The sequence below is a fragment of the Halichoerus grypus genome, chromosome 1 (genome assembly GCF_964656455.1).
Source record: "Halichoerus grypus chromosome 1, mHalGry1.hap1.1, whole genome shotgun sequence".
NCBI lineage: Eukaryota > Metazoa > Chordata > Mammalia > Carnivora > Phocidae > Halichoerus > Halichoerus grypus.
The window spans coordinates 81891383-81913010 of NC_135712.1; the positions used below are offsets into that span (position 1 = coordinate 81891383).

Consider the following 21628-nt stretch of genomic DNA (forward strand, 5'->3'; position numbering starts at 1 on the left):
CGGGGCTGACAGGGAGGAGGGCCCCGCGTGGGGCTTGTGCCAGAGCCTTGTTAGGACGGAGCCTTGGCGCGCCTGACAGTGGCAGACGGAGCGGTGGCGCCCTGGAGTAGCTGCACAAAGGAGAAGGCCCACACGGTGGAGATGTGTGTGCGCACATGCGTGCCCAGCCCCATCCGCGCACAGCCCGCGCCCCCGGCTCCGAGTGCGGGTGCGTCCAGTGCACGCTGATTACCGCTGAGACGACCCCGGGGGCAGGGGCGGCGGTGCGAGCAGCCTCCCCGGCGGGATGGCTGCACCTCTCCCAGTCAGCCCCCTCCTCGCCTGGGCCGCTCTGCAGGCACCTGGCGGGCAAGGAGGGGGTCGAGGCAGGCGTTCAGAACCCCGGCACTAGCAGGAGCGCCTAAATCGCTGTCTCCTCTCCCCAAAAGCTGCGAGGACACACCGTGAGTCGACCCTCTCCGTGGGCGGCGCCGAGGGCTCCCCGCAAGGCAAGGGGCGCAGCTTCCCCACCTGGCAACAGACAGCGCTCGGGCGCGTGCGCGCTGCCGGGGGCGGGGAGAGGTGGGCGCGGAGGCAGGAGCGCGGGGCGCGCCGCGGGGCGTGAGGTGGACAGCGCGCAGGAGCAGGGGCCTCAGGCCGCCTGCCGCCCCCGCCCTCCGCTCCTCCTCCCTCGGCTCCTCCACCCGTCCGCCCTCCGTGCGCGCAGGCTCCGCGCTTCCTCCGCGTCCTGGCAGAGCATCCTTCTTCCCGACCCTACCGGAAGGCGGCGCCGAAGACCCGACCTACGGGGACCGCAAATCCAGAGACCCACGCGCTCCCTCGGCGGGGGAAGCCCGACGCTCGGTTACAGCGTGATTTGGGGCGACTGCTTTTCTTACCTCCAGAACTGCCATTTCCCTCTCTCTCAAAGCCAGACATTACGTTGGGAAAGCTGCTGGATTTTAATCTTTAAGACAATTCCCTGAAGGGCGTGGCTGGCCGAGCGGCCCAGGAAAGTTGGCCTGGGCTGGGAGTGACTCGTTTTGTGCCTGAAGAGAGCGAGGAAGAATGTGAGGGCAGCGCATCCTCGGGAGGAGATGTCTTTGAAACACCATCCATAACAGCAGTAGAAACACTTACGTGTTGCTTTGTTTTGTTTACATACTGAGTGGCTTTTCGGTGAAATGCTATTTTGGTTAAAGGAAGAAATGGCCCCCGAGGAGCTCAGCCGGCGACTGGCCACAGTGATCACTCATATCGGTAAATGGAGCTTTTTCTTTGCCCCCTTGCGTTTTATTAATGGAGGTGGGGGCGTAGTCTCTGGGGCCGGTCTCCTCCCGGCGCTCGCCCGCAGCCCCCCAGCAGCGCCCTGCGTGGGAAGGCGGTGGGGTGTGGGCCGGGCGTCTCGGCCTCGCTGCTGCTGGGGGCGGCCAGTGCCAGGCACCCCTGAGATCCTCCACGCCCGGCGGGGCCGGGGCAGGCGGCGGGGGCGGGGGAGGCAGGTGCCTTCACCAGGCAGGTGCCTTCACCAGGCGGGTGCCTAGTCCCCTGAGGGCTGCTGGGTTGTTAGGATCCGTTACCCGCGCTGACCCGGCGGGGGTGGGCAGTTGTGTCGCGGTTTACGACATAAAGAGAAAGGAGAGGGAACTTGAACGAATGCCGGTGCTTTCCAGCAGAAACTACTGCCAACCGCGGAGGCTGGTTCACAAGCGAGCGTAGTGAAACGCAGGCTGCGGTAGAGGGTACGCAGCCTGGCGCCCCGGCCCGTTGGAAGTACCGCCTGGAGGTGTCAGCACACTCGGGGTGAACCCCGATGACAAGCCAGTGCAAGCCTCAGGAGACTGAGCAATGTTAATCTTCTTCCACTGAGTTAAAAGAGGGCAGCAGAACGCGCATGCCTTGCTCCTGAAATAGGGGTTGTGGTGGAAAGACAGGCCCTGTTTAGTAAAGAGGGCATTGAGACAGGGGAACATTGAGTCCTTTTTAGCATTTTCTTCCCCCACCCCTTCCCTGGACCTCCCCAAATAAAAACGTATTCAGGTAGAGATTCTTTGGATGCAGATGATTAGAATTATCGGGGTAATTTTCAGTGTTGGTCACTTAACGTTGAGACCTTTCCATAATGCAAATTAGTTCGAAAGTCAGGAAGTTTTTACTTCAGTGTTCTGCCCATTTGCTAAAACTGCCATCTTAGTGTTTATATATTACATATTGCTTCAATTAATGGGTTCCATTGCTCTTTGAGCACCCTAGTCCAATGTATTTAGTGCAATAATGATATACATCTTGAATGATACACCTGTGGGGATATACTTTGTGAAGATGATTTATCTGGAAAGACCCAGTTTTGATGATTCATTTAAAAAAATGTTTCTGGTGCCAGGGTGGCTGCTGAACTGGTTTTTCTCTGAGACAAAAGGTCAGTAGAATCCTACCAGGGAAGGCTGAATGTGAAATATTGCTGGAGGCAGTATGAAACAAACAGAATTTGGAGTTTGAAATATTGAATGCTGAAATGACTGTGCTTGAAATTGTGCATGTGCTTGAAGTTGTGGTGTAGGTAAAGAGCTGTGGACTGGGGGTATGACTGTCTGGATTTGAATCCCTCTTGGACAAGTCATTCACCCTCAGGCTAAAAATGGGAATTTTAATAATCCTTTCCCACCTAGCTCGAAGCCTATTTGTAAGCCAATGTGGGTAAAATCACCATCTGAACTGTGAATGTGTTATTGGTCATATCCCCATATGCCACTAAAGATCTTGGGCAGATCACTGGGTCTCTCTCGGGGTGAAACTTTCCATCTGTTAAATGAGGAGGTAGACCTGGATGATTATTAAGACCCCTCCTATTTCTCTGGGTGTAGGATCTTCTCGAAGATCTGGTAGTCAGTATTCCTTGGTTAAAACCAGGCTGCCTCCGGGGCCCTGGCTATGGTATTTTTTTGCCCATCTTGCTCCCTCCCTTTTTCTGTAGTTACCTCCATGAAGGATACAGACGTTAATTTGTTGTAGTTTCTGCTCTCAAAGAGCTTCTAATGATCTCTGGCATTTGTGTGTCTTGCAGCATTCTGTATCCTCCTGTGTAATCTCACAAACCTGTGAAATAGGTAATCATCCCTATGTTACAAATGAAGGAATTGACACTTAGAAAGTTTGTCTTTTAAGGTTTCAGAGGTAATGAATGGCAGGCTCAGGACCAGAAGGCAACTGTTCAGATGGTCTGTTTGGGGATCTGATGGAGGGGGCAGCCAGCCTTTACCTTCATGGAGAGTCGTACTGAGTAGCCAGTGGAGCATCTCTTAGGGTGGATTGGCTCAGTGTTTGACTGTTCTTTTCAGACATTTTCTTGGTGAGCTGTCTGAGGGATGTGATGAGTCAGGGAAGGGTTGAGAAGTGCTTGGAGCAAGACTGTAGGTTAGAACATTCCCCTGGTTCTATCCTAAATATTCATCTGGGTAACAACACTGTGCTTCCATATTCACTCTGCCACCTCTGTCCCCCCAGCCAGTTCCTTCTCCTGCTGGGATTTCTGCTCTGTTTTCACAGTCCCTTAGACTTGACAGTTCAGGTCTGGAGTTTGTTGATTCAATTTCTGAAATAACTCATGGGTCTCTCTCCTAATGTCCATTCCCACTGTGACCTTCCTGTGACCTGCTTCAGGACTTCATTCCTCCTGACTAACCATTGTGTAAGCCTTCCGCCTCTCCTGTGTTTGCCTCTAACTTATACCAGGAATAAACACATAGCATTTGTATTTTCTAAAATCCTTATTTATTTGAGAGAGAGAGAGGGAGAGAGAGTGAGCACGAGCAGGGGGAGGGGCAGAGGGAGAGGGAGAAGCAGACTGCCCGCTGAGCAAGGAGCCTGATGCGGGGCTTCATCCCAGGACCCCAGGATCATGACCTGAGCTGAAGGTGGATGCTCAACTGACTGAGCCACCCAGGTGCCCCCTAAAACCTTTAATAATACCTTCACATAGTCATTCTCTGTAGCGTGGAGTATGAGCTCTTTGTACTTTATTTGGCACACTTCTGGTTTTATCCCCCAATAATTAATATGTCTACATGTATGGTTGGTTAGCTTGGGCTATTCATTTCTTCAGCTTTGTTCCACTCTTTTGTCTGACTCTGTTTCCACCTCTACACTTTTGTGTCTGCTTTCCCTCCATCTGGAATGACCCCTTAAAATATTTCTCCACACAAAAATAGTACACATCTTCCAAGCCCAACTCAATGCTTCCTTCTCCAGGTATCTTTGATTCTGCCAGTGGGAAATAAAGACTCCTGCCTCTGAATTCCAAAGTAGTTTTGTTCTACTCACATAACACCTCTCATTCTCTCCCTTGTGTTATGGTTAGTTGGTTTTTGTGTGCTTGTCTTATCTCTGCTCCTAGATCCTACATTACCAATCTGTCATTACCTAACATGGCCTCCCTCTAAGGAGATGCAGAATAAATGTTTGCTGAATAAATGATTAATTTGTTGTGCCTTGGAATGGTCCTTGAGTATTGAGTAATGCCATGCAGTTTTTATATTTTTAAGGACAGTTCTGAAGTGTTTGTGGATAACTCTTGCCTCCTAAATCCCATTTTTCAAGTAAACATTAAGCTCTTCAAATGTTCCTCATATGATGTCATTCACTGTGGGGACCTCTTTTGAATTTGTTAGTTTGTTGGATACCCTCAAAAAATATGCAGCTCACATGTGAAAAGTGTCCAGACATGTGTTACCTATGCAGTACACAAGTAAGACTATCCTTTACCCTTTATTCTAGACTACAGAATCACATTGGTTCATTTATAAAATTTCAGAATCAAAAAAGAGTGAAGCACAAGATGGCTTCACTGGCAAATTCTACCAAACATTTAAAGAAGAATTAATACCAATTATTCACAACCCTTCTCAACAATAGAAGAGGAGGGAACACTTCTCATTTTATCAGGCAAGTATTACCCTAATACCAAAATCAGACAAAGACATTACAAGAATAGAAAACTATAGGCCAGTATCTTTTATAAATGTAGGTACAAAAAGCCTCAACAAAATACTAGCACCAAATCCAGCAACATATAAAAGGGATTATACACCATGATCAAATGTGATTTATCCCAGGAATGCATGGCTGGTTTAACATCTGAAAATCAATTGATGTAGTACACCTTATCAATAGAATAAAGAAGAAAAACCACATAATCATCTCAGTAGAGACAGAAAAGGTATTTGACAAAATTTCATACCTTTTTGTGATTTAAAAAATACCCAGCAAACGGATCCCCTCAAGTGGTTGTAATCAGATGGTAGCTGGGGCTGTGTGGATGGCACCTTGGTGTTCCCTCATGTGGTCTCTCTTTCCATGGTGGCATCTCATTTTCCAGGTCCTCTCCCTGTGGCCCTTTCTCTAGCAGGGTAGTCTGGACTTCTTACCTTGAAGCTCAGCTCTCTGCTGGGATGAAGCAGAAGCTGTCAGGACTTCTTGATGACTGGGCTTGAAGTTCTGTGATGTCACTTCCAACTTCTTTTGGTCAAAGTGGTCCCAGGCCCAGCCCAGATTCAAGGGGACGGAGCACAAGTTCCTACTCTTGATGGGAGAACCGGCATGCCCAGCCATGAGGTGTGGAAGTGTTGGTTGCTGCATCCATTTTCTGTGGCTGCTGTGATAAATTACCTCAAACTTAAAACAGCACAGATTCCTTTTATTACAGTTCTGTAGCTCAGACATTGATGTAGTTCTCACCAGGCTGAAATCAAGGTGTCAGCAGGGCAGCAGTCTTTTCTGAAGGTGCTGTGGGAGAATCCTTTCTCCTGCCTTTTCCAGCTTTTAGAAGCTGCCTGCATTCCTAGGCTTATGGGCCCTTTCCTCCATCTTGCTGCAAAGCCAGCAACATCTGGCTAGTCTTTCTTGTGTTGCCATCTCCATGGTTCTCTCTTTTGGCTTCCCTCTTCTACTTAAGGTCAGCTGATTAGCACCCTTTATTCCATCTGCAGCTTTAATTCTCTTTGCCATGTAACCTGACCTACACAGTGTCTGGGCATTAGGATGCAGAGATCTTGGGGTGGGGGGGTGTGGTTTGAAGGAGTTTTTCTGTTACCACAGTTGCCACCTTGGAGACTAGCTACCTCATTGCTCCACTGAGCATTGGTGATGTATATTGTGACTTATGCCTTTGAGTTGTCCATATTGGCGTGGTGAAGGTGGAGGAGTGGAATTTCAGTTTATTGGTAACTTGAGTCAGGCATGGTATTTACTCAGATATATAGTGGTGCTCTAAAGACTGAGTGGATGCCATTGTGTTTATGATGTGAAATGCCAGCTTTTGGCAAAGGGTACCAAGCACGTATTAACCAAAATGTTGTCATGATGATAACAACTATCCATGTTATAGAAAATGGTCATTTATTGAATTAGGATTTCTTAGAATCGGTGTCTAAATAATATTGATTCTGGAGGTGATCATCTTCTCTAATGTGGAGAATGTCAGTGCCTTTCAGTGAACTAAGTGAATGTCCGTGAACTAAAGCTGTGCAGTCTTTGCCAGCAAACAGCTTTAGCACATCACCTTGCCTCCAAGTCTTGGTTCCCTCATATGTAAAATGCAGATAATAATACCCACCTCCCAGGATTGGTAGAAGATGAATGTGTAAATAGTGCCTTGTGGGGGCGCCTGGGTGGCTCAGTCGTTAGGCGTCTGCCTTCGGCTCAGGTCATGATCCCGGGGTCCTGGGATCGAGCCCCGCATCGGGCTCCCTGCTAACTGGGGAGCCTGCTTCTCCCTCTCCCACTCCGCCTGCTTGTGTTCCCTCTCTCCTGTCTCTCTCTCTCTCTCTGTCAAATAAATAAATAAAATCTAAAAAAAAAAAAAAAATAGTGCCTTGTGAATGCCTAGGACCTGTTGGAGGGAGAAACTTGAGAAGCAGGGATAATGAGAATGGCTTTAGATACAAGGACAACATCATCTACTTTGTCCTTTGCCCTAGTACATCATAGGCACCATCAATGTTCTCTTCCTCTTGCACCCACCCTTGTGGAAGTCTGTTCTAGTAGGGTTGAAGGCTAATCCTGACATGTTGCTTTAGAAAAGAGTTTATGTTCTCACCACCTGGGGCCACCTCTCTGCTTTCTCCTTTGCAGTGCCAAAAGCAAAACTCAGAAGCAGAACCCAACTGCCTGAATGTTGATGACTCTTGGCACTTGGGACACCCTCAAGGTCTTCCCACTGGTGGTAGCAGGTTATAAAAGCACAGGAGAGGGGAGTATCGCTGCCAGCAACTGTTCCTCCTAGCCTTGGAGAGGGCCTCTCACTGATGACTTCTATTTCCAGAGTGTCTGCAGGTTGTGACTGAGCTTGTTAGCCGGGGCATCTGATCTGCTTTCAACAGTTGCAATACTAAAGCTTTAGTCGTTCAGTTCACTGCTGGTCTTCAGACCAGGATTCTACATCATTTGACCTTGAAAAAACCCGTGGAGTTAACAACCCATCCAAAGGTACAGATTTCAAGCAAGAAACTAGAAAGTCCAAGAAGCATAAGTGTTTAACCATTTAGAAATATTGGCCAAATTTATTGAGTGCTAGGCCTTTCCACTTATGCCTTTGAATCTTTACAGCTCTGGAGAGTGGTTACTCTCATTTTTGAAAGATTTCAAAACTAAGAATTAAAAAAACGAGTTCAGTAATTTGCTTAAAGCCATAGTGTTACTAAGAGGTAGAGTCAGGATCTGTCAGATCTGATTTCAAAGTTTATGTTCTATTATATCAAGGCAGAAATTTTTACTGCTGCTTGAAAATAATTTTTAAGAAACTGGGTATTTATGTTAATTTGGTACTGGGGAATGATTTCTGCCTTGCCACCCCATTGTCTGCTCCCTGAGGGCGGGGAGATGTCTGATTCATCTTTATATCCTTAGGTACCTGGCTCAGTACCTGGCACTGTTCATGAAAAATCTCTTTCTTTTGTTTGCTCTATCTGAGCGGTTGGAAAGCGTCCTGGTTTGTTCCACCCACCTGCTAGCCTCCCTGGGTCTCACTTTCTTCTGTCTAGGTCCCATTTGTGGTTACTCTCACCAGCAAGTCTCTGGCCTGCCTGTCTGAATCTCCAGGGCTTCCCTCAAAACTGGCATCCCCACGAGCACTTTGTGGAATGGGCCAGGCCAGGACTAGCCTCCCTCCCTTTTCTGAACACCTGTATTAGTTGGTATCCATCTCATGTGTGTTTTTGAGCATTTGATTGCAGTCTAGCTTGGATTTTTCTCTTTGTTTCAAATACTGATATATATTTTAGTTGTTGGTTGAACATGTTGCAAAGTCTTTTCTAATAACATAGGCATGTCTTACTTAAGGGTAGAAATCCCAACTAAGATTGCTTTATGGCCTTGTAGGCTAAATTAAACCCATTATAGGAGATCAAGAATCACATGTTTAATTGAATGGAAAGAACGTCTATTCCCTGAATTTCCTCATCTCTAATGTAGAGTGATAATTATATCAGTCCCTCTGTTTATTTTACAAGTTGGAATGATCCTATATAGTGAAAGTGGTTAAACAGAAATCCTTTGAGGACTATAGCAAAAGAGACTCCATGAGTATAGAATGACTTCAATTGTTTGCTTTATGGACTAGCAGGAGAAGCATGAAAAAGAGTGTTTTATTGCCTCTCCAATCTACTCAAGAGGAATACTCTACCAGTATTCCCCTAGTACTTACTAGAAACTGCAGCATGAATGGGGCAAGCTTGCTCTGCAGGGCACAGGTTGGAAAAAGGATGCCTGCAGGATGAAGCAGTGGGGCCAGCATGGCAGAGGAAGTGAGGCAGGGGTGGCAGAGGTTATGAGAAGGCCTCCGGACTCCGGGCCTTCACTGTGGCAGCGGCAGGAATTGTGAACGGCAGCCTTGAGTGAGTGTGGAATAATCTATCCTCCGGCTGGGAATCAGCCACTGTCCTTGCTTCTTTCTTTGGAATGAGCCTGGGCTGTCCAGAGATGCTAGAGAGAAATTCAAAGCCGCTGAAGAGCATGCCTCTCACGCAGTGCACTTTGGAGATGGTGAAGCCATTGGGTAGTGAGGGGCTACTGTTCCACATTTTATCATTACTGTAGAGATGGAATAAATTCACATGATACACCGGATCTGGGCTGTGTTTGCAAGTGCTTTAAAATAATTTGAACCAGATTTTTTGGCAGATATTCTTTGGGAGAGTTTTCTATGCCTCCCCCAGAAGTAGGGGTTTTTGTTTTTTTTAAATCTTCTCCAAGCTGCAGTGGGTCTTCACCTGTGCCCTGGAGTCCAGTTAAAGGGTTGGCTGCCTCCCCTCAGCATCTGAGGCTTTTTCCATAGGCAGAAATGTGCTTTTCCTGGGCATCTCCCCTCCTCCAGGTTTGCCCCCCTGACAGAGGCTCTCTCCAGACTGTCACCCTGTACCCAGTCTAGGGAGAAGAGCCTGCAGGGAGCTGGGAGCTCCCCTTGCATCCTGGCTCCTGTTAGCCTATACTTAAACCTTTCACAATTCCTTTAAAACTTCTAGGTGATTTCTTTTTATTTGTTTGTATAGGTTCTGGACAGGTTATAATTTTGTAGTTTATCTGGCTTTTTCTTGTTGTTAGGGTGAGAGTGAGCCTCTTTTCCAACATTCTGGGTTCCAGGGGAAAGCAGAATGTCTCCTTGGCTTTTCACCTTGTGTATATTTCACAGGGAAAATGTGCTTCATTCACATTTTTTCTTTCTTTCATCACAGTGTTGTTACAGGCAAGCTACTAGGAACTTTGCAAACTATATTAGTAAACTGGGTCTCAAAATGTTTTCTTTGTGTTTTCCCAGGTGTTGGGGATCTTGAATGTTAAAAAACTGCAGTTCATTTTTAAGAGTGCTCGAAAATGCTTCCTCCTATCTATTATCCAGGAACCAACTAAGCACAGGGATCTCTTCTGTCAGGGAGTCATGGGTGTTAGGCACAGTTATTGGATGCCTGGCCCCCTAACAGGGCCTCCCTTGGCCAGGGGCCTACATTTGTGCTATAAAGGCCCATCTGTGTTAACTATTTTTTTTTTTTTAAAGATTTTATTTATTTTTTTGACAGAGACACAGCGAGAGAGGGAACACAAACAGGGAGTGGGAGAGGGAGAAGCAGGCTTCCTGCCGAGCAGGAAGCCCGATGTGGGGCTCGATCCCAGGACCCTGGGACCACGACCTGAGCCGAAGGCAGACGCTTAATGCCTGAGCCACCCAGGCGCCCCTGTGTTAACTATTTTTAAAAAAATGCTTCAAGTAGTCTGAAATTTCTGCTGAATTAATAATTAATGTAGCTAATGTAAAAATCTCTGCCAAAATAGTTGAAATCATCGAGGATCAAAATGGAAATGGTCCTGCTTCTCTTGGAATTTTTCCTGAAGGGTAAGGCTGTTGTCATGTCTGTTTCCCTTTAGATGTTAGTGAGTATGGCCCAGCCAGAGAGCCTCTGAGCCTAGTCTGGCACCGTGGATTAGCTCTTCCCAAATGGGTATAGGTTCTCTTTCTGTTTATTTTAAGAGATAGGAATTGATTGATTTTAATCTAAAAAGGAAGACTATCTCATTATCATAGACTTATTGAATTCAAGCACTTATTTCTTACTAGCGGGCAATAATGATTATAATAAACTTTAGAGATTTTGGAATTTAACACATTGATGTTACTAAAGATGTATATATTAATTCAAATTAGCAGAGGACAAAATAGTTTGTTTTGTAGCATCCTGCTAGTGGTGGCAAGGCCAGGCTTTGAACTCAGGCAGATATGGCTCCAGAATTTGAGCTCCTGAGCACTATTACTCGAGTGTTCCATACTCTCCAGGCTGTGGAGTATGGGGACCTCAGAGCAGGAAACTCTGTGGGCCTCATCAGCAAGATGTACAGTCAAGAACTGAGGTGGCTGTTCTCTCCCTGGTGTCACCTAGACTCTGGTCTCTGCTTCTCTCCATTGTCTGTAACATTCTTCTGCTCATCTCTGCGGACTAGCCCTCTGTTCTTTTATCAGTGAGTATGAACTCCACATGGCCACTCCAGCCACGTCCCTTTCCAGATCTAGAGACAATCACTAACTGATTCTCAGTCTCTGGATCTCTCTGTACACATTCTCTCTCTGGAGAGCCTGATTGGCCTGGCTCAGAGGAAACTAAGACATTTCTGATCATATCAGCTGTGGGTTCAGAAATTGGCTTGGTCTTGGAATGGGGAGGAAGTCCTCAGAAAAGAGGGCTTTAAACTGTGCACTCACCTCTCAGAACAAGTGTAGTAACTTGGAAAGCACTTTCAACCTTTAGAATCAGTAAGAGGATGAAATATTTGGACAGTTTTAAGGGCTAGCCCTGGGCAAAATAGAAACCATTCCCTGTGTGCAGTGTGCTTTTTCTTTCTTTGGGCTATATTCCAAGGCCCACTGCCTTTATGTGGCCACCTAGGTACTTAGGCACCACAACTACATCCAGAAACCGTCACTGAACGGATTTTTGGAGAGTGCCGACCATGAGCAAGATTCTGTGGCAGGCTTAAGATCCATGAGCTGTTTGGAGGCTGAAGTTGTGAACTTCAGCGATTCAAGAAAGCTGTATACTAGATGTATGACTTGAGCTGGATTTGAAGGAAGGAGAGGATTTAGGTAGGTAGAGAAGGGAAAGCTTTCTAATTGGGTGGGGTAAGGGAATGGCTGCTTTTGGTAACTGTGCTGGTCTTCCTGTGCTGGTTGTCCTGTTTATTCCATTCTCTGCATAGACCTCCCTGGACAACTAAGAAGCTTTAATCTTTACCTTGAAAGAAGGAATGACCTCAAGCTGGAAGGTAGATCTATAGATGGTACCTCACTTTCTTTCCTTCTTTATATATATATATATATTTATATATATATATAGGGGGAAAGAAGTTGTAGAGGCTAGAGGATATGGAAATAATATTAAAATATGTTATCAGGCACCTGGGTGGTTCAGTCGGCTGAGCATCTGCTTTCGGCTCAGGTCATGACCTGCCTCGGTCTCCCTGCTCAGCGGGGAGCCTGCTGTCTCTGCTTGTGCTCTCTCTCTCTCTCTCTGTGTCAAATAAGTAAATCTTAAAAAAAATAAAAGTGATGTTATCATAGCCACCATTTATTTTATATCTGTTTAATGTCACATACTGTGCTTTATACACACTTGATTTAATTAAATTTAGTCAGAAGTACAGCCCTTTTTTATGGAGGAGAAATTTGAGGGTTAAACAGATTAGGAAACTTGCCCAAGGTCATACTGAGTGGAATTAAAAGTCAGGTTTGGCTGGCTCAAGGCCTAGGAGTTGTCATACCTGGTTTAATTTCTCATTACAGGAGGGCATATAAATCAGTAAATGATAGATGTGTTATTAGTGAGTCTTAAAAATCTCTTGAAAAACCTAATGGAAGCTAAAAGCATTAGTCCCCTGAGTCTAAGTATTTTACCAGCCACTTGAAATGTTCGTTTATTAATAGTCACTTTCTTCCAAAGAAAACTATCATTTAAAATGTGAGGATTTACTTTGTAGTCTTTTAAGTAAGCAAAAGTAATAAATGTGTAACATTTAGCTAGGAATAAGCCTTTGTAAAGGAAGAAATTTTTAGGAGTGCTGTCTACTTGTACTTCCTGTGCTAACCACCAGAGTCTTAGGGGAAGAAAGTCCAATAAAGTTATAACCCCCAGTTACAATGGCAAGGTAACAGCCGGTACAGGCACTTTTATTTAGTACAGAAGAGTCCCTGTGTTTAGAGGACTTTACTATGAGGGAGAGTCAAGCACAAAGTATACACAGGTGGACAAACTGCAGGTGCCCCAAGTGTTAGAACACGTTGGTCTTGCCCAGCCTACAAGAGTTACCTCCAGATTTCTTTGTCCAGTTGTCTGAGCCTAGATCACGTTCAGCCCAGGTTTTGGTTTGTGTGTCTTTTTTGTTTGTTTGTTTGTCTGTTTGTTGTATCTGTTATTAGATCAGTGTAAATTCGTTTTAGCCCTTTTCTCTTTCTGTACCCAAGGAGGCTAGAATTCATTCAGTCACTGAGGGGAAAAAGGTCCTTGTGCCAGTATCTCCTTATGTAAGGCCCAATTTGAGACTAACCACATTTACTGAGGCCTCCGGGGCTAGGCACGAGGCCAGGTGCTGGGGACGGGGTGTAAAGGAGCAAGTAGGACCACTGTGAGAGCCGGAACCTGGGCACCTCCACTGCTGCAGCCCTGCTACTGCTCCCCAGGGACTGCAGGAATGAAAGATGTCCTCCTGGACCTTACAGTCTGACGGGGGAGGCAGATGTTAAGCTGTAACCAGGAGGAAAATTTCAGGTAGAGGCAGCCATCATTCCCCAGTTCCTCCCTCTTCTCATTGGGCTTCTCTTCTTGTGGTCTTCCCTGCTTCTTTTCCTTTCACATTAGCTGTTTTGCTTTTGCATCTGGTTGATTTAGTTGTGAAACTCAATTCTTACTCAGTATTTCAAAAGTCATGTACATAGAAGATTAGAGAGTTCAGGAGAATTTTCTGAAGATGGGAGAGGGGACATTCATGGTCTGGAAACACAGACACTTTGAAATGGAGCTGGAGACGTCACTTTTTAAAATGTCCTCTGGCCACCGCAGCTCCTGGGGGTTTCGCAGGCCCTTGGAGTCACCATTTCACTGGCTCCTTCCCTCCCCCATGGCTCCCTTGTCTTTCCTGTTTTTTGCCCCCTCACTGTTGAGAAAGCTCTGGTGCAGGACCTAGACTAGAAAGATGGTCCTCCTAAATTCCCCTGCCCACATCCCTCTACTTTTCATTTCATTTTGTTTCCATTGCAGTATTTATCCCTCCAGCAACCAAAAGAAGCTTTGCTTACGGAGGAGGAAAAATCCCTCAGGCTGTAAAATGGGATTTAGACCTTGAAAAATGGTGCAGAGATGAGAAGGAAAATTCCACTACTCACACGTGGTCTGCCCTTCAGGTGTGGCAGGAGCATTTTCTCCCTCAGCGCCTTGGGAAAACCAAACCAGATTTTAAAGAGAAAGTTCATGTTCATCATTTCGTATGGCTTTGTGGTATAATCTGAAAACGAAGCAGAAGAAATGAGAGAGGAATGAACATTATGTGGTTTTCATAAGGGCTTTGAAAATGGTTTATAAAAATAATACATGATCTATGCTTAGGGTTTGGAAAAGTCAGTTTTAAGATGTCAGTCCTCCCCAAATTGATCTATAGATTAAACATGACTCCAGTCCTAAGTCTATCAGGTTTGTTTTTGTAGAAATCAACTACAGATTCTAAAATTTATAATCAGTGAAAGGTGCTATAGTAGGCAAAAATAACTATAATAGGGGCTCCTGGGTGGCTCAGTCGGTTAAGCGTCTGCCTTCGGCTCGGGTCATGATCCCAGGGTCCTGGGATCGAGTCCCGCATTGGGCTTCCTGCTCAGCGGGAAGCCTGCTTCTCCCTCTCCCACTGCTGCTCCCCCTGCTTGTGCTCTCTCTCTGTCAAATAAATAAATAAAATCTTTAAAAAAAATAATAGTTATAGTCAAAATCTTTTGAAAAAGAACAAAGCTGGAAGATTCACACTAATTTCAAGACTTACTATAAAAGCAGGGTAATCAAGACAGTGGGGGTATTGGTGAAAGAATAGACAAAATGGAACAGAATAAAGAATTCAAAAATATTTCCAAATATGATCAATTGATTTTAGACAAAGGTATGAAGGCAATTCAGTGGAATAAAGTGTAAAGGCAATTTCAACAAAGGGTGCTGGAACAATTGCACATCCGTGTACAAAAAAATGAACCTTGACCTATACCTCACCCCATACACGTAAATTAACTTAGAGTGGATCATGTACCAGGGTGTCTGAGTGGCTCAGTCAGTTAAGCATCTGACTCTTGTTTTTGGCTCAGGTCATGATCTCAGGGTCACGGGATGGAGCCCAGCATCTGTTGGGCTCGGCACTCAGCGGGAAGCCTGCTTGGGACTGTTTCTCTCTCTCTCCTTCTGCCCCTCCCCTCCGCTTGTGTGCATCTGTGCTCTCACTCCCTGTCTCAAAATAAATAATAACATCTTTAAAAAAAAAAGTAGATAATGTACCCAGATGTAAAACCTAATTGGACTTCATCAAAATTAAAAATATTTGCTCTGCAAAAAACACTATTAAGAGTATGAAAACACAACTGACTGGGAAAAAATATATGTGAATCATATATCTGACAAAAAACTTCTATCCAGAATATATAAAGAACTCTCAAACTGAACAATAAATGAAAATCAAACAACCCAACTTAAAAATGGATGAAAAAATTGAATGGATACTTTCCCAGAGAAGATACACAGATGAAAATAAGCATGTGAAAATATGCTCAATGTCAGTAGTCATCAGGGAAGTCACAGACCTATTAAAGTGGTTAAAAAATGGCAATACCAAGTCACGTGAGGATGAGAAGGGTCTGGATCTCCCACACAGTATGTTGGTGGGAGTGTAAAATGTTATGGCCACTTAGAAAACAAGAATCTGTATGTAAATGCTTATAGCAGCTTGATTCTTAATCACTAAAAACTGGAGGCAACCCAGAGTCTCTCATCAGGGGAATGGGTAAACAATTTGTGACACGTCTGTACACTGGAATATTCAACAATTAAAAAAAAGAAATTATTGATACACACAACAACATGAATAAATCTGAAATTATTCTAAGGAAAGACGCCAGACTCAAAAGGTACTTCTAAATGCCATATTATATGGCATTTGGAAAAGGTAAAACTATTAGATTGGAGTGGTTGCCCAGGGTTAGGTAGGCGAGGAGGTAGCGTGACTACAAGGGGATGTTGGAACTATTCCCTTCCTGATTGTGGTAAAGGTTAAATGACGCCATGCATTTGTCAAAACTCAGACCTGTATGCCAAGAAGAGTGAATTATACTGTATATCAGTTTAAGAACAAATTTTAAAAAACATTACCAAACAGAAAAATACAGAAAAAAAGTATATGCTCATTGCATAATATTTGGAAAAGACAAGTACAAAGAAGAAAGTCCACAATTCCATATCCTAGTTACAATCACAGTTATCCTTTGAGTGTATGTTCTTCTGGTTTTTTTCCTTTGGCATTTTCACATAGTTAAAATGATATGATCTCTCTTTATATCATACATGTTATATATGTAATGATATGAATTCTGTTCTGCTTTTTAACACTATGCTGTAAACTAAATTATATAATAAGCCATTCCTTATTATAAAACATTTCCATAAATGATATTTTAATAGAGTTATAATTTTTCACTATATGGTTATACTATAATTTGTTTAAATATTACCCTAGGGTTGGTTGGATAGGTTGTTTCCAGTTTGTCAGTGTTATTTTTTCAAAAATTCGAGGAGCATCTTTGTTCAGAAATCTTTGCACACATCTCACACATTCCAGATTTTTTTTTTTTTAAGATTTTATTTATTTATTTGAGAGAAAGTGAGAGAGAGCATGAGCAAGGGGGAGGGTCAGAGGGAGAGGGAGAAGCAGGCTCCTCACTGAGCAAGGAGCCCCGATGCAGGACTCGATCCCAGGACCCCATGATCTTGACCTGAGCCGAAGGCAGACGCTTAACCAACTAAGCCACCCAGGTATCCCTATCTTTTAAAGATAAATTTCTAGGAAATGTAATTATTGGATCAAAGAGTATGAATATTAACTTTTAAAATACATTTTGGTCAGGTTATCTTCTGGGAAATTTATACCACTTTAGTGACACATCAGCAGAGTGTGGGGATTCTTGATTTTACCAGATCCCTTTATCAGCATTTGTGTTCATCTGTTTCCTCATACGGCAAATGGGGTAATGAGAGAACTTGTCTTAACAGGATTTTGAAGTAATGCCTGTTAAGTGCATGGCACAATAGCTGCAATGTTGTTAGCCCCTTTTGGTGATTTTATTTGAGTATTTGCTTGTTTGATAGATAAAAGTGGCATGGTATTCATTTTAACAGAATTTTAAAAATTACTAGTGAACTAGAATAATTTTTACAAAATTTATTATTTGCTGTTTGAATTTTTGCTCTGTGACTTGTCTGTGTGTTTTTTGGGGTTTTTGTGTAGGTTTTTTTCAGTGTTAAATATATTAAGGCTTGGTTAAGTTTGTAGCAGGCATTTTTTATTTTCCAGTTTGCTTTTATTTTCTAATTTTGTTTTTGCTGACTTTTAACATATAATGGGTTTAAGGTTTTATGTAGTCATATCTATAAATCTTTTATTTTATGATTTTTTCTATTGCTTTTATATCCTGCCTCAAATAAAGATAAGTAAATAATCATGTTGTATTTTAATATTTTTTAATGGTTTTATTTGTTTTTACTTTTGTTCTTAAATCTCTAAGTGTGTTTCTAATAGGAGGTGAAACTAAATTTTTTCAGTAGCATTTATTAAATATTCCTTCGTTAATTTGTAACGCCTCCTCTACATAAAAAGTTATTTTAGAATTTATAGTCTGTTTCTGGATCTTCCTGTTTATTCTTCTGTTTATTTTTGTATCAGTTCCACATAGTTTAGATTATTATTGCTACATAATAATCTTTAAATATCTTCTAGGAGAAATTCCCTTTTTCTATCAATCATTTTTTTAAAAAGATTTATTTATTATCTTAGTGGGGAGGAGGGGCAGAGAGGGAATGAGAGGGACAAGCAGACTCTGCCCTGAGCATGGAGCCCAGCTCGGGGTTCGGATCCACAACTCTGAGATCATGACCTGAGCCGAAACCAAGAGTCAGACACTTAACCAACCAGCTGAGCCACCCAGGCGCCCCTTAATTACAAAACTTTTAAGACATCACAAAAGGGGCGCCTGGGTGGCTCAGTTGGTTAGGTTAGGCGTCAGACTCTTGATTTCGGCTCAGGTCATGATCTCAGCGTCATGAGGTTGAGCTCCATGTGAGCTCTGTGCTGCTGAGAGTGGAGCCTGCTTAAGATTCTGTCTCTCCCTCTCCCTGCTCCCCACCCTTCTCACTCTCACACTCTCTTTCTCTATCTTAAAAAAAAAAAAAAAAAAAAAAAAAAAATTAAGACATCACCAAAATAGACTAGTCTTTCAAACCCCAGCTCCAACAACCATCAACATTTTGCCATAGTGGTCAGTAAAATTTATAAAGGCTTATAAAGGCAGTGCTCTAAAAATAGTATCAAGGAACATGTTGGAAAGCTAGGTATATGGAGTAACCCAGATAAAATAATTTGTTAGTATATTTTAATATATAAAATCTTTGTTAGTATATTTTAGGTTTACTCATGAAAGTAATCTATGCTTTTCATATAAATTGTAAATAGTAGAGAACGGTGGGAAGTTAGAAGTCAGAGTCTCCTTGTCCCCTGTAACTTTGGTCCCACTCCCCAGTGGGAACCATGTATCTGTTCAGCATGCTTTCTCTAGGGATTCCTCCACGTGTATGTAACTGGATGTGGCAGGCTCCCTTTCCCTGACTCAGAGGGAGCGAGGTGTCCGTGCGCCTCTACAAAAGGGGAAGATCAGGAGGATGAGATGGTCTGCAGTCCTTGCAGCCCCTTGGTCAATTGATGGAGTGTGGTGTCCCTGAGAACTCCACCCTCAAGAGTCCTGTTATTCCCTTTGTCCCCAGGCCAACTCTGGGAGAAAGTCAGTTTAATCTCCTCAGCAAATACACCAGGACATTTGAATGTTGACTTTTTTAAAAAAAGAAAACAAAGTCTAGTTCATTAAAGGAGAAATATATCTCTCCCTTTAATATTACTTTGGTCTTATTTCTGGTGAAAGAACAACCCTGATGCTCTCATGGTGTGGATAATTCAGATCCTTCTGGAGCTTGTAGGTGACTTCTCATTCTCCATTTTGCCCTGATAGGTAGGGGCAAGTGGATGGCTTCAGCTGCTCAGATACAAAACATGCACAATTTTATTTTAAATAGGTGCAAATCTAGAAGTGCTAAAAAAGCTTTTTTTTCCTTTTCTTTTCTACCTATAATAGTAGTTTCTTGCAGGGAGGCTGGATGAAATGAATGAATGAAAACATTCATCTTCCATTGCCATTACTACTGAAATAATCAGCTCTTTTCTAAGGAGAGTTACCTAATGCCCAGTTATTTCAGAATCTGTTGTTCAACATAAAGAAAATATAGTCCTTCATTGGATATTTGATCTTGGTCAAATGGTAAAGGTCAGTGCATGGAATATAGGATTTGTAAGGGCTGTACAGTTTGTTCAAGTAATAGAGATTCAAATGTTATAAAGAAAATTTCCAAGATTTTACTGTCTGCCCTCCCTCTCCCTAGAGTTCTGTAAGCTGCAAAAATATAGTTATGGTCATTGCTGGGTATGTGCAATTACATGCACACTGCTATTGTGGATTTACGTGGTTAACAAAGATTGCTCTTATGTTCGTAGGTGTTGTGATGCCAGCCAAGCATTCATGGCTATTCATGTCCAAATGAATGGGTAAAGAAGTTAATGTTTAGTAGGAAAAAGAACCTCCATATGGGGAATCAGGCACTTTCCATATTGCTGGTGGAAATGTAAAGTGGCACAACTGTTTTGGAGGGAAATTTGGCTATATATCACAAACTGTTTAAAAATTGCCTTGTTTGCTGCCCTGTATTAGGACTTTCAGACTTGGTGTTTAATTGGAGGTAGCAAGTTCATAATACCTAATGGTAGAGAAAAAAAGAGCTTTAATAAGTTTTAGCATCTCAAATTATATTAAATTTTTTCCTGTTAATTCTTAGGTATTTTCTTAAAGTACTTCGCATGCAGTTAACACTAATAAAGAATTGGCTCTGAGGATTACTAAACAGAGCAGCCTCTAATCTTAAAAGAATTTCTGGTATAACCAATTCGGGAAAACGTTTGGCAGTTTCTTATAAATTAAATATATACCTTTTCTTTGACTGAGGAATACCATTAGTAGGTATTTATCCAAGAGAAATGCAAACATGTGTCCATACAGAGACCTTTACATGAATGTTCATAGCAACTTTATTCATAACAGCCCGAACTGAAAAAGAAACCTGAATGTCTATCAGCAGGAGAATGGACAAACTGTGACCGTCCATATGATGGGATACAACTCAGCAATAAAAATAAATAAACTTCTGATACAACATGGATGAATCTGAAAAGCATCATCCTAAGAGAAAGAAGCTAGACACAAGAGTACATACTGTATTATGTGAAGTTTTTTTAAATTTAAATTCAATTAGCCAACTTATACTACATCATTAGTTTCAGATGTAGTGTTCAATAATTTATCAGTTTTGTATAACACCCAGTGCTCATTGCATCACGTGCCATCATCCTTAATGCCCATCATCCGGTTACCCTATCCTCTGCCCACAACCCCTCCAGCAACCCTCAGTTTGTTTCCTATAGTTAAGAGTCTCTAATGGTTTTTCTCCCTCTCAGAATGACTTCCCATTCTGTTTTCCCTCCCTTCTCCTATGGTCCTCTACCCTGTTTCTTACGTTCTGCCTATGAGTGAAACTATATGATAATTGTCTTTCTCTGATTGACTTATTTCGCTCGGCATAATACCCTCCAATTCCATCCATGTTGATGTAAATGGTAAGTATTCATCCTTTCTGATGGCTGAGTAATATTCCATTGTATATATGAACATCTTCTTTATCCATTTGTCTGTCAATGGACATCTTGGCTCTTTCCACAATTTGGCTATTGTGGACACTGCTGCTATAAACATCGGGGTGCACGTACCCCTTCAGATCACTACATTTGTCTTTGGGGTAAATACCTAGTTGTGCAATTGCTGGGTCATAGGGTAGCTCTATTTTTAACTTCTTGATGAACCTCCATACCGTTTTTTTTTTTTTTTTTTTTTTTTTAATTTTTTTTTTTAAAGATTTTATTTATTTATTTGACAGAGAGAGAGACAGCGAGAGAGGGAACACAAGCAGGGGGAGTGGGAAAGGGAGAAGCAGGCTTCCTGCCGAGCTGGGAGCCCGATGTGGGACTCGATCCCGGGACTCCAGGATCATGACCTGAGCCGAAGGCAGTCGCTTAACCAACTGAGCCACCCAGGCGCCCCCCTCCATACCGTTTTTCAGAGAGGCTGTACCAGCTTGCATTCCCACCAACAGTGTAAGAGGGTTCCCCTTTCTCCACATCCACTCCAACGTTTGTTGTTTCCTGTGTTGTAGATGAAGTTTTTAAAAAGGCAAAACTAGTCTCTATTGAAAAATCACTTCAGGGCACCTGGGTGGCTCAGTTGGTTAAGCGTCTGCCTTTGGGCTCCGGTCATGATCCCAGGGTCCTGAGATTGAGTCCTGCATCAGGCTCCCTGTTCAGTGGGGAGCCTTCTTCTCCCTCTGTCCCTTCCCCTGCTTGTACTCTCTCTCTCTCTCTGATAAATAAATAAAATCTCTAAAGGAAAAAAAAGAAAAGTCACTTCAGTGGTTGCATGGGGGTTAGGAACAAGGGTTGACTGGGAAGGGGCATGAAGTTACTTTCTATAGATGGAAACATTCTATATCTTGGAAGGAGTATGGGTTACGTGGATGTATCCATTTGTCAAAACTCATTAAAATATACACTTCAGATTTGAGTATTTTAATATATGTGAATTTTACCTTCTGTTTAAATATAAACATTTATTTTATTTTATTTTTTTAAAGATTTTATTTATTTATTTGACACAGAGAGAGAGAGAGTGAGC

The 21628-nt window shown here is 43.1% G+C and overlaps 1 protein-coding gene across 3 annotated transcripts in view; it reads left to right on the top strand.

Moving 5' to 3' along the window:
* The first annotated feature begins 595 nt into the window (after positions 1-595).
* The window catches only part of MCF2L2 (MCF.2 cell line derived transforming sequence-like 2), a 238693-nt gene continuing 217660 nt past the window's right edge, over positions 596-21628 (top strand). For 2 of the 3 annotated variants that reach the window (XM_078068511.1, XM_078068517.1), the window contains exon 1: positions 599-1239. In XM_078068511.1, the coding sequence (XP_077924637.1) occupies positions 1164-1239 (76 nt within the window). In that variant the 5' untranslated portion in view covers positions 599-1163. Of the gene's footprint in view, positions 1240-21628 lie in introns of all 3 variants that reach the window. The other variant, XM_078068515.1, reaches the window with a different exon arrangement.